The sequence below is a fragment of the Oreochromis aureus genome, linkage group 11 (genome assembly GCF_013358895.1).
Source record: "Oreochromis aureus strain Israel breed Guangdong linkage group 11, ZZ_aureus, whole genome shotgun sequence".
In the NCBI taxonomy this organism is placed as follows: Eukaryota; Metazoa; Chordata; class Actinopteri; order Cichliformes; family Cichlidae; genus Oreochromis; species Oreochromis aureus.
This window is the reverse complement of record NC_052952.1, coordinates 21,293,043-21,306,010: the sequence shown is the minus strand read 5'-3', so window position 1 is coordinate 21,306,010 and position 12,968 is coordinate 21,293,043. Positions and strand designations below refer to the sequence as shown.

Genomic DNA, 12,968 nt, shown 5'->3' with positions numbered 1-12,968 from the left:
CTTGTAAACATCCAAGGAGCATCCAATAAAACTGACACTGGATATCAGTAACAATATGCCTGCGCCACACTAACGAGTTTCACTGTTTTAGCCTTAGTTTGCTTTGGGCGGGACTTGATTGCACTCTGTCTCTATACTAAGGCTCACTTGTCTCGTATTGTGCCACTCTTCACCTGCTCTCCACCTCCTCACCTCTCTTCACTTGTTCTTCATCCTCTCAGTAATCACTTAGTATGGGCGGTTGGCATCTTTCGGCCTTTTGAGCTGCACTTTCAGTCTCTTCATGCCAATCTGGAAGCCATTCATGGCCTGGATGGCGGCCTGAGCGCTGGCTGGGTTGTCAAAACTCACAAATCCTGAAAGAGAGGCAAAATGCTAACTTTAGTCATTTTGTCAGGTGGGTTTACGCGCATTAATTAACACAGTATTTCATCAGCCAATGACTTTTTCCACTTGTCCTTTCTTCGCTCTGATAAACCGGTCCTCCCCCATTCCCTCCCCCTTTCTCCCCTGTCTGCGCGTCTCACCGAAGCATTTGCTCTGGTTGGTGGCACGGTCCACAAACACCTTGGCTGAGATGACATTGCCAAAAGGCAGGAACATCTGCAGCATCTCAGAGTCACTGAACTCCTGAGGCAGGTGGTAGATGAAGATGTTACACCCCTCTGGACCTAACACACACACACACACACCCACACACACACGCACGCACCCACACAGTAGACAGAGTTTGATAAATGATCTCAGGCTGTAAAAACTTTGCAATAAAAAAAACTTTAAATAAGATCACTGGAGAGAGGGGCGTGGCCCCGGCCAGAAAGGAAACCACATCACCTTCTCTCTGCTGCTGTTGCTGGGGCTGCTGGTGTTGCTGGGCAACAAGTGTTGGCTGCTGGGGGAACGGCTGCCCGACCAATCCGTACGCAGCAGGGTACGCCGCTATTGGGAGAGACAGGGAGCAACAAAATATGATTGGACCACAACAACGAGTGGCAACATAGAAGCGTCCAATAGAGTCACTCTGTTCGAGCTGAAACGTCTTCTGCTGAAGGTGAAAACTATTAACTGTAACATACGAGTGGAATAAGTTCACCAGACAATGACACTGTTGATCTGAGCCTGGTACACGCATTACATCTCCCCTTGATATTGAATCATGTACACATGATAGGTCCTGTGTTACATTATCGCCAGCCTTTTGTGTCTTAATTAAATTGGATAAATCAAAACAAAATGAATTCAATCAATCAAACTGTCCTTTTATCCTTGACAATCTGAGAGCAGACACATTCATAACACAGTCACAAGTCTGCTCATCTTGATTTAACCTCCTCCCTGAGACGTCGGCTGGGATACACACATATGCATTAATAATAATACGGCTGAATATGGATTAGATATGTGTATGACTTCACTGAAGCTAACGTGATTTTTAGAGCCACGTGTAGTTGATCCATATGTGCAACTTTGATTTACTAGGACATGCATATGGTGAACATCTGTCATATCATCTTCCGTGGTTTTTGAGCAGATTTACTACTGATTTTGTTTGCATGCCTCGTATATCTTAATGTAAGCAAAGCACCCAGAAATTAATATCTATGAAGAATTCAGATGATTATAAGTGATCGGTTCTGTGATCTGTTCATACACCAACCTGTGTAGTGCTGCATGCCTGCGTAGGCCTGCTGTAGTGGGTCCAAGGCTGCTGCTGGACTCTGAGCTGGGGATATGAAATTTAAAAAAGGAGAATTAAAAAAAGGCAATATATTAATAATTTCTCGTGATTTATTTTATTTCTATATCTGTAATGGACCTGGGGTTTATGTAGTGTATATTGAGTTCTTGGTTTCTGTTTGTATTTTTATTTTCTCTGCCTCTGTTATTGTGTTTAATCTTATTCACTTTGTCTGCTTCGTGCCCTCCAATTTGGGTCCTGTCCTCATCACAACAGCACAGTAGTAAACATGTCTCTACACTCCATACTTTGATTTTATCAAAATACCTTGATATGGGTGAACACCATTGGTGTATAGTGTTTCTGTTTGTTGCCCATTGGAGGGAGCTGGCACGCTGCTGTAACCGTTCACTCCTATCGGTGGAGGAAGCGCTGGCACAGGTGTTGCTGCAATAGTTGGGGGGGTGTTTGTACCTACAGAGAGATATCACAGCAAAACAGAGTCCCTGTCATTGCAACTATTTCACTATATCAGAGAGATGAGAGACATGGCTCTTAAAGAATAAAACATTTAGATTTATGGGAGAAATCTGGTGGTAGAAAGATGGTAGTAGAAGTAGAACTTTCAGGATTTTAAAACCCCATTTGGGGGCAAAGTGAGGGAACTAGAACAAGTCTTTGTTCTTAAAAAAAAATGAAACTTCCCTGGCAACACTATACATGCAGTTTTTATGTCCCAGTGACCAGCGAAATTAAAATGAATTAAAAATAATACTTTAAAAGAAGTGCCTTGAGGCCTTTTAAGATAGCTACCAAGAGGCCTGTCTTGCATCTAGAAGGACATTAACTATATTTCCTATGTGAATACACCTTCTATAACCAAACCTTCATTCAGACATTCATCTTGCTATACTTACACTGTAAAAATTTAAAGCGAATGCTTTAAACTCCTAGAAGCAGCAATATTGACTTTTCTTTTGATAACATGAAACATTAAAAGGAAAAGGGTCAAGACTATTATTCTAATACATCATGTTTGATGTTATAATAAACTGACAAGTACAGCTAGAAGATACAACCAATAATCTAAGAATATATTTAAGTACGCATGGCATGCGAGCCTACCCGAGGATGGTGTGATGGGTGTAATGGGTGTGGCAATGATTCCATTGGCATTGAGTGCTGCCATCTGCTGCATCTGTACGGCGGCAACTGTTGCCACAGGAGACAAGTACGCTGACTGGGCAACCAGGGCCTGCTGTTGGACAAGCTGTGGACAAGGAAGGAAGCAGAGACAGGAAGGAGATGGAGAGGTAGAAGAGGAGGAGGGAAAAAGAGGGGAGAAAAAGTGAGGGTGAGAGAGGACAAAGACACAGTTAAATGGGTATGGGAAAAAGAGAGAGAGAGGGAGAAAAAGGGGAAAGAAAAATGAGAGGAAGGGGCAGGGAGAGGGAGTGATGGAGGAACAGATGAATAGAGATCTAATTACAAGGCCATTATGTCCCGAGTCAGTGGGTTAATGGTTGTGTGTTGCGGGAAAGCTAATGCCAGATGACGTATGTTCTGTTGTCTGGGTAATAACATTAGCCTGAATTAGACCACTGATAGCCTCTTCAAACTTATTACATCCTTTCATAAGCACAGCACTCCCCTTACAAACTTGGTGCGTGCGTGTGCAGCACAGCGAATGTTTGTGTGTGTCCGTGCTTGCCTGTGCATTGACCGCCTGTGTGTAGGCATTGTAGGCGGGGAAATTGAGGGTCATGGGGCTGAAGATGCCGAGTTGGGAGGCCACCTGCTGCATCCTCCTCAGCCCCCGCTCCTTCTCTGTGTCCGCAAACTTCACCACCAGACTGGACGACGCCCCCTGCGAGGACAGAGGTGAAGACAGAATTAAGTTTCAATTGCAAGTAATTTTCGGTGTTAATGGGCCCAGGCTTCGTGTTGATTCATTCATTTCCTCTATCCAGTTAATCCTTTATGAGTCTCGTGGGACTCACGCTCATCCCGGCACAATGAGAAGTGCAGGGCCAAAGCAAATACATTTACATTATATTATTACCTACAAAAAATGCAAACTCTCCCCTGCGGTTCACTGTATAAGCCTTTAGAAGTACCTACACACATTTGGTTGCGTGTGTTTGTCTTACGCGTATGGATTTTATCATTTGCGATCATGTGCATGCTGCTTACAGGCATTGTGCGGCTCCCGTGCAAGCTGTTGATGGCAGCTTGGGCTTCGGCATGTCCTTGGAATTTCACGAAAGCGCACCCTGTAACAAACAGTCATTGAATTAAAAATAAAAATGGCACTGCATGAAATGAAGCACTTTGTGGTATTATATTTGAGTGCATTTTACCTTTGCTGGTGCCATCAGGCCCTCTCAAGACAGTACACTCATCTATGCTGCCAAAGGGCTCAAACAGCCTTCTGACGTCCTCATCGCTTTGCTGCTTTCCCAGCATGCCCACAAATAACTTCCTGTCCTCTGAGAGGCCAAGGATGTGTGGAGGAAAGGGAAGAAAAGGATATGAATTCAATGTTATATTCCCAATGCTGAAGACATGGCTGGTATAGACTAAAGGCTGTCTTCAGTAAAAGAAAAAAAACAATCTTTTTAGCTTCCACTTATGTCCACCAGGTTGCAGTATTGACCACAGAGACCAGAAACTAGGAACGTGGTGTGAAAAGAGTGCGATCTGAATGTGTATGTATGTGTGCGTGTTTATAAAAAGCAACGTGCCAGGCACCCCGCTGACTACTTTCCATCTCTATCTGATCCAACTTGACACCTACCCTTCTATCTGGTAAGCAAGGACATCTGTACACTGTGAGGACCTTTTGGCCAGTCTTCACAACTTCAAAGGTTTATTACAGGCTTGATTTTACAGTTCTGGTTAGAGTGATTTATATTTGGATTAATTTTTCTCTAAATCTTTGATGGTTAAGTTTACAGTAAGGGGAATGCATTATGTCAACAAGAGCCCTCACATAGACAGAAAGACACAAGTGTGTGTATGCGCGAGTACGTGTTTGGATGCTTAAGTGTGTTTCTCACCGCCTCTGCCCTCGCTGTCAGCTGGTTTCACCTGGATTGGCCGATTCATCTGAGGGACAAACAAGCCGGAATACAGATGGTCAACATAAACAAGCCTCTCCTGGACATATTTGTTTTCTACGACTGAATTCACTTTCAGTAAATATTCTCATTACATTTTAGGTAACTTATTTTACTCAAACATTAATTGATATTTTGTAAATGAGCAGGTATCCATCAAAGAAATTTTGGCTTTCCACCAGAGAAAAATCAATATTTTGAACCTTTTTTTAAAAAGGCGGGTTTAATTTACTTGAGCAAAAAAAAGCATTTTTGTTCACCAATTAATCAGCAATACCAGGAAAATGTACAGGAATCTCTTAAACAACATAACCCAGACTCATTACTGTAACTATATGGTGAATATTCACACCTGTGTACATAACCAAGGTCTGATATTGAGTCAGGAAAAACATCAGTTTTTGTGGCATGTTTTGAAATCCAGACAAGCATCAAGTGTAATGACAAATCAGACACAAATACTAATATTGTTGTAAAAGTAAAGATGAATAGACTGTAGCTGATATTTTATGTGGCTCCTGTGTAGTTTAGCAGCAGATAAATGAATGTTAGCAGGTAACAGGTGTGTCTGAACTCTGTCCGAGGTTGGCTGATCCCTGTCAAACACACACAGTCTTACTACCTATGATTTCTCACTCTCTCTCTCTCTGTCTCACACACACATGCAGGAGTACTGAGGAGGATTGAGAAGTGACGAGATTAAGAATGCAGGCCAGCTGATCAGGATTACTGAAGAACTACGGATTAGATGAGGGACAAGAGGAGGTTGAGATACGGCGACGAGGCGGGGGAGGCAAGGGAGAGAGAGAGAGAGATTTTGTAGTGGGGTGAAATGACAAGTGTGTAACGGGACCAGGCGCAGTCAGCTAAAAATAAAAGGATGTTGAACGAGAGACAGAAAGAGAGAGGCCTGGGGGACCCTGCCTGACTTCGACCGACTGAAAGGGCAGGTGGAAGGCCAAGAGGAACCTGGGGAATGAATGGAAAGGCTGGAAAAAGAAGTAGTACATGAAGAGCGAGACAGAGAGACCGAGTGTGGGAGGATGAAAGCAGAGCTGCCCCTGAGAGGATGATTCAAAAAGAATAGAAAGAGAAATAGGGGATAGAGGGAGGGCGGGAGGGAGGAGCCGGGCGTGATTCAGTCGTGACTTGCTCTATCTTTAAAAAATGTCACGACTACACCGATCCACTGCCATGAATGCTAATGCACGCGTGCAAACACACGTTCTCCATGTCTCCCCCTATTCGTTCGCTATTTGGAGAAAGAAACACAGGTCTGACACACACACACGTAGAAGCACGCATAGGCACAAAAACATACTAAACACACACAGTGCTTAGTCATAGCACTGAGGCAATGAGGCACAGTGTTAATGCCAGGGGAATGGGCTGGGGGAGGAGGAAGAGGAGGAGGAGGAGGGCTGCAGAATGATGGCGGTGAAAAGAGGAAAGCAAGAAGAGAAGCAGGGGGGTGGAAGGAAGGGAGGAGGGCAACGCAGCAAAGACGTAGAAGATTATTCTAGTTTCAAAATAACTTCTAAAAGTTTGAAATGTCTCACTGCCAGTCAAAATGTGATATTTCCTTTAAAATACTTTATGTCTATGAGGAGTTACTGAAAGATGGGAATAAAAACACAGGAAGAGAAAAGGAGGGCAGAGAGAAGGAGGATCAGAGCTGCAGAATGAAGGTGATGAAAAGAGGGAAACAAGAAGAGAAAAAAGAAGGATGGATCAAGAGGAGGGATGGAGGGAGGAGACGAGGCTAAAGGAGATACGAGCCATTGAAGTGACATCAAAATATACAGCAAGAAAACACGCTCAGGAAGTACAGTTTCACAGTTTGCAAAATAAAATCAAAATGAATTCTAAAATTATATATTATTAATTATATACTTTTTTGATTTTAAGCAAAAAATAAATCAAAATAGAACAAATAAAGAACACAGAGCAAAAAACATAAGATTTGCTATGTTTGTTCTTTAACACATTAATAAAAATAATAGTAATGAGGATATTATAATAATAGTATTATAATATTATATATAGGTCTCAGAAAGAATCCATGTATAAATTAATACCTCACTGCCAGTCAAAATATCATTTTTAGCTCAATAATATGTTGTTTACAGCTATAGAGTTATTGAAAGACGGTGATAAAAACAGAGGAAGAAAAAAAGATGGGAAGAGACAGAGAGGAGGAGGAGAAGTACGGTGGAAGAAAGCGAGGAAGGGGAGAGAAAGAATGGAGAGAGGTCCCAGTGGGGTGTTAAGGCAATGTAATGAAGCTGGTAATTGAAGAGAGGGCAGAGCAGCGAGAGACTGATCCATACATTTGATTAATCAGCTCTTAGCTGTCACCACAAAGCTATTGATCTAAGGCAAGGCCATCACACACACACACACACACACACACACACACACACACACACACACACACACACACACACACACACACACACACACACATATGGGCACACAAGGGGTCTGCAAAGGAAGGAATGATATATACTTTTAACCCCACACCTTTATCGACTCGAGCTGTCAGCATCAACATAAACTTATGGAAAATACACACACACTTCACCCTGACCGTTTTCCCTAACCTTGAATCCATCCATCCATCCATCCATCCATCCATCCATCCATCCATCCATCCATCCATCCATCCATCCATCCATCCATCCATCCATCCATCCATCCATCCATCCATCCATCCATCATAATCCTAGCCCTGCTCAGGGTGCTTTTGCTGTCCATCTAAGCTGCCATCCATCTTGTGATACAAACTCATTGATCAGCTCCGTCTTGTCCATTGATTTCGGATTGTGTTGTAGAGCAGGCTGATTGTAGCAGGATCTGCATCCACTGACCCTTTCCCTATCCCTCTAGCCATCCATCACTTCTTCCATTTGTTCTTTCATTAGGCCTATTCAAGCTCATCCTTGAAACAGACTGAACAGAAACACCTCCTGATTTCAAACTAAGGCCTTTGAATCAAAGCTTATCAAAGCATCTGTGCGAGTGTGTGTGTAGGTGTGTGTGTGTGTGTGTGTGTGTGTGAACTTTAATAGAACCATATAATATGAATCCCACATGATGTACTGAGAAGGATGAGAGGAAGAATCAGAAGAGATGAGGAAAAGCAGCAGGTGAAAGGTGCACTCGGCCGGCACAAAGACACAATAGCATTGGAAAATTGGCATAGCAACGAGATCGTTGTCATGGCAATCGTATGACGGCACACTGGGTAGGTAAACAAGAACGCTGGTTGCCAAGGGCGACTCCTGTGCTCTTTGAGTAAACAAAGAATTTGTGCTGGAGGAGCGTTTGCTGGCTTTAACATCACACATTTTTCCTGCCTTTAAAATAATAAGAGAAAGATGACCATCTATCATAAGGGCATAACACATAGAATATCATGAAACCCTCAGAATCAGCTGATTTGTAAAATAACTTCAGTATATTTAATGAAGCCCTACATGAAAACGCTTCAAAATTTTCATGTAGATGTACAAAGGGGTGGGTCAAAATTTGGTGGTTTTTTTTTTGTCACCTCATTTTTACCATTTTCACCAATAAGTAAAAAGGAGGTAGCCACGTGAATTTTTCAGGGCTGAAATACAGATTTAAGCTCAATCCACGTTTGCGCCATCGGTATAGGATATATAACGAAAGCGAAAGTGCACTTTAATCTCGCTGACAGTGAGTAGCAAAAAAACTCCAAAACTGGTACCCTAGATGTTTAATCTGTTTTCACAGAAAATCTTCCGTGGGCCACATCTCCACGTGCGATAGGTGGCTTGTCAAAAAAATACCATCTAAAAGGTTTCCTGTTTACCTACATTTAAATACAAGGCTCATTTTCTAACTGTGATTTCTTCTGACACAGAAGAAATCATGGCTATCATGTGCTCCAAACCGCTTTGATGGTTAAGCCTAGTTAAAATAAAAATGCCGCTAAAATTAGATTTTGGCTTTCGTATGCAAAGTTATCACATGTAAAAAGTCTGCCTTTTACCTACATTTTCATACCAGACATTTTTTTAATGTAAATTCTTCTTTCTCCCGTTCAACGTCCCTCTAACACATGTCCTCTTATTGTAACATGATAGAGAGAAAAATGAGCCCTGAGTAAGTGTAAATATATATGAGCAATAGGATGAGAATAATGGAGAGATATAGGCAGTCTTAATAAGTAAGGGTGAGGGATTGAATCTACATTGTAGTAATTAAAATTCCCTTGAGCCCCAGTGAAAAATTCAAACATAGTATAGCCCCCGCTAGTCATTCACACTGTATTTCTGTCTCTCCTTTACTCCAGCACTCATGAACAGCCACACGCTCCTTTCGAGTCGAATTATCCTCTAATTACTCACGTTCCAATTAGGGCTTAATTAACAGTAACCATCTGCAAACACGTACAAGGAGCTGGCTTCATACTGGAGCGTGGTTTGAGCCGTCCTGCTGCATACTAAGAAGCCCTCCCTGAGAGGCAGAGTTTCTATATCTCAGAGGAAAGTGAATTCATATGTGAGGCCACGCATGAGGGCGAGATATGTGATATACGATGGTGTGCGTGTGAGGCACATCCACACGCACAAACACACACATGCACGATCATGTACGGCATGCAAACACAGCCCATTTGCATGCTGAGGTGACAACACACACAGACGCACACACATACACTGACACACAGTATCCACTACAGTTTTCCCCCTTCTCAGAGCATCCGCCCTTTGGCACACACCGAAGCAAACACGTACTACACACATACTGTTAATCTTACTCCCTGCAGTAATGCAGAGAGGATTGTGCCAGGATTAGGGGATATTAAATCCTTGGATTATCCAATCAAATCGTATTCTCCCCCCCTCCCCCACCTACGCAAAATCAGTGGAATAAACCATTGCACCGTGTTATGAGGGAAAGGGGTAGTGTGTGCATGTAAATGTGAGCGCACAAACACTATTTGGGACATGGATTAAACGACGGCGCTGAATCAATGTTATCATTTTGTTCTTTTGACCCTTTTTTGTCATTAAATCGCAAGAAGAAACAAATGTTATCACAAACAGTAATATAAAACTGATTACAGAGCACAGCATCACAACATTCAATCGTGAGCGTGTGCGAGCGCGTGTGTGTGTGTTTGTCCACCCTTCCCCCCTTTCAATCTCTCTCTGGAGCACTCCATCCACACAGTTTCAGATGTCTCTTTTCCAGAGTGCACAAGAAAGGAAAACTATTTTTACCCCTTCTCCACGATCTAGCATTATTTCTCTCCCTCTTTCTCTCGCCTATCCTCAATTCCCCCCGACCCACAGCTCCATAATCCCTCCATACCCCGCCTGATGACGTGGCCATCGCCGCGTTTTTTTTATCTCTTTCTTTTTTTTCTTTCTTACCATTACTTCTTACTTTCTCACTCTCTCCATGAATTTTAGTAAATCCATCCTCATCATCAGCATGCAAAAAACTAAGCTAGGCAGCACTGTTTATAACTGTGAATACTGAAAACATTATTTTAGAATAAACCACATGACTGATTTATACGACTCTACCTTTATTCTGGACTCAACAAAGTTTGGGCGGACACATTGTAAGTTTGATTAAACAAATTAATTGTAAAATTAATGAGCGAGAGGTAAACAATTGATGGTGATCACGCAGGCATTTTAAGCTAGAATGCAAATTTTGAATTTTAAACACTTTCAAAGAGAGACGCATCAATAATTCAGTGAGCGTAAATTATTGTGCAGTTATTTTGGCAAATGATTAACTACTTCATTATGTTTTTAAAAAAATCCATGGTTCCAACATCTAGTGGCCTAATGTTAAAGGCACCAAATAACTACAATGTGGATCTCTCTTGAATCTATCTATTAACAAAAAAACACAAAGAGGATGTGTAGTTATGGAAAAATATGCTAGAAATAATTAAATGATAATGGATAATTTGAGTAAAACTATTCCAGCAATTACTGTTTTGTTCTTTTCTTATTTGCTCTTCTTTCATCTTTTGCTCACAGCGGTGCACTTATTTCTCTAAAACACCAAACTTGCTCTCAGAAAAGGCTGCGGCAGGTTTAGCTCAGCTAAAGTCACAATGAAAGGAAGAGCGACTTTGATTACCAAGAGTAGTGAAACCAATTCAGCTGTTTGGAAACCCTTTGGTTTCGAGGAGTCTGAAATACGAAAGGCTATTTTTCTTTATGTTTCAAAAGTGAAGTTAACTTATTAAGCCATGGTGATCTAAATCGTGACCAAAAAAATCTTGGAGATAATTAATCTGAAATTCAGGAGCGGAACGACACCCGGAACAGTTCCCTTGCTGTCATAAATCTATAAATGCCACGCCCCCACCCCTCCTCTTTCCACAGATATCAGAGGGCTTAGCCGGGCCCACAAGCTGCTCCGGATCCTCACTGAGGCCTCCCATAAACCGCAGTTGCGTGTAATTCATCTATCATCTTTGCTATTCTTTTTCTTCTTCATAACCTGTCTCCATCTAGGTCTGAACTAATCAAGTGTGGAATTATGGTGATCTGCATATTTGATTTTGCAAAGATTTTATGCCCTTTGCCCTTCTTGACACATCCCTCCTCATTTTTCCAGGCTTGCGACCGACACAAAGCATAGATTGACTTGTGGGCCCCTTTTTTTCATTTACATTTAGTTTTGCAGTCCTTGCTAATGAATTGTGATTCTAATTTTTGTCATAATCAAGCAGCCCTAATTTTAAGTGATATTAAAAGACCAAACGATACTCCGTGCTAACCAAGTTTTCCCTCTCCCACAAAGGAAAATCATCAGGACTGTGATAAAAATTCTACTCGCTGTAATAGTCTTAAAATATTTTACTGTTATTCAACAGTAAAAGATGGTCCAAAATATAAGGAAAACGCATAGACGTCAGCTTTGTTGTTTGTGGCCAGTTATGGTTCCATGCATAGCCACCCCCCAGTGTCACATTTAGGATATTGTAAATGCGACACCCTGGCTCACACCTCTCATTCACAGCTGGATGAAGACACTGAAACGTGAGAAACAGAGACAGTGAGCGCTGAGGTGGAGCAGCCCGGCAGAACAGCTCCACCCCACCTCGTCTCTCTATCACACCACGTTAGGCTTTGCATCCCTCAGGTTACCTAGCAACCTGGCATCTCAGCTCAGCTCCGTTGCCTGGTAACGGGGGCCTGCAACCACAATACAAGCTCCTGAGCGGCCCATCCCCCTGCTCTCATCCCTCCTCCCTCTGTCTCTCCCTCATTCTCTTCTTCACACCTGAGAAGTCCGCCCTCCTTCTCCACTCAGTACTCTGTGTGGCAGTTAACCCTTCATCAGCCTCTCGGATTAGCACCATATTCTCTATTCTTTCTCCTTCTCTTTTTTCTCTTTATCAGGCTCCATAGTAATGGCACCAAACCATCCATAAAGCAGAACTAACTACCCTGTTGATCCCTATAATATTATATGCTGTTTTTGTCAAACCCCAATGAGAACATTCTGCATGCAGCAGTGGAGCACTCACTGAAATTTGATCCTCTGGATTTAGTCCAACATAATCCAACAGCACTATAGCGGATAACTGCTAGACCTATGCACTTGGACCTTCTTTCTATTTTAGGGAGTGTAAGTCTTTTGAGAAATGAACGGCTGAATTAAAAAGGCTGCTCAGCGCCATAGAAATTCATGATTGCAAAAATCTCATATTCACCGAGATTACATTCAACACAGAGCCAGCGACACGTTTTTGAATGCTCAGATAGTTACAGCATGAGGCAGGATCCCAGAAAATTAAAGCAAGAAAAACATGCAAATGACTTGTGTGTTCACAACAGCCTAACAGAACTAAAAACACCACACTGACTGGTGATGATTTAGCTTTTTTGCATGTCACAGGAATAAAATAGATGCATGAAATTGTTTCTATTTCTTGGAAAACAATTCATAGTTCACACTTTAAATTTTAAAAGGTATACCAGCCATTAATAACCCCATAATAGTTTCTCATTTTTAAACATTACAGACTGAGTTTTTATGACTTTAAGAATTTTCATTTATTTCAGTATTTTAAGTGTTTCTGCACAAAATATTTGAAATAGTCTTTTTGAAAGATGTAATAGAAACATGTAATAAAGTAGTAATAAAGGAAAAACATCCAATCC

General features: G+C 41.9%; 1 protein-coding gene across 1 annotated transcript in view; it reads right to left on the bottom strand.

Annotated features, from left to right (window-relative positions):
* Nucleotides 1–12,968, bottom strand: part of LOC116321149 (CUGBP Elav-like family member 3) — a 33,231-nt gene that overhangs the window by 4,457 nt on the left and 15,806 nt on the right. Inside the window, exons 5-14 of the mRNA XM_031740916.2 lie at nt 4,738–4,786; nt 4,039–4,167; nt 3,872–3,951; nt 3,390–3,545; nt 2,804–2,948; nt 2,006–2,152; nt 1,658–1,723; nt 835–939; nt 528–671; nt 193–356 (exon numbers count right to left, since the gene is read on the bottom strand). Coding sequence (XP_031596776.1) covers nt 229–356; nt 528–671; nt 835–939; nt 1,658–1,723; nt 2,006–2,152; nt 2,804–2,948; nt 3,390–3,545; nt 3,872–3,951; nt 4,039–4,167; nt 4,738–4,786 — 1,149 coding nt within the window. The 3' untranslated portion in view covers nt 193–228. The remainder of the gene's footprint in view (nt 1–192; nt 357–527; nt 672–834; nt 940–1,657; nt 1,724–2,005; nt 2,153–2,803; nt 2,949–3,389; nt 3,546–3,871; nt 3,952–4,038; nt 4,168–4,737; nt 4,787–12,968) is intronic.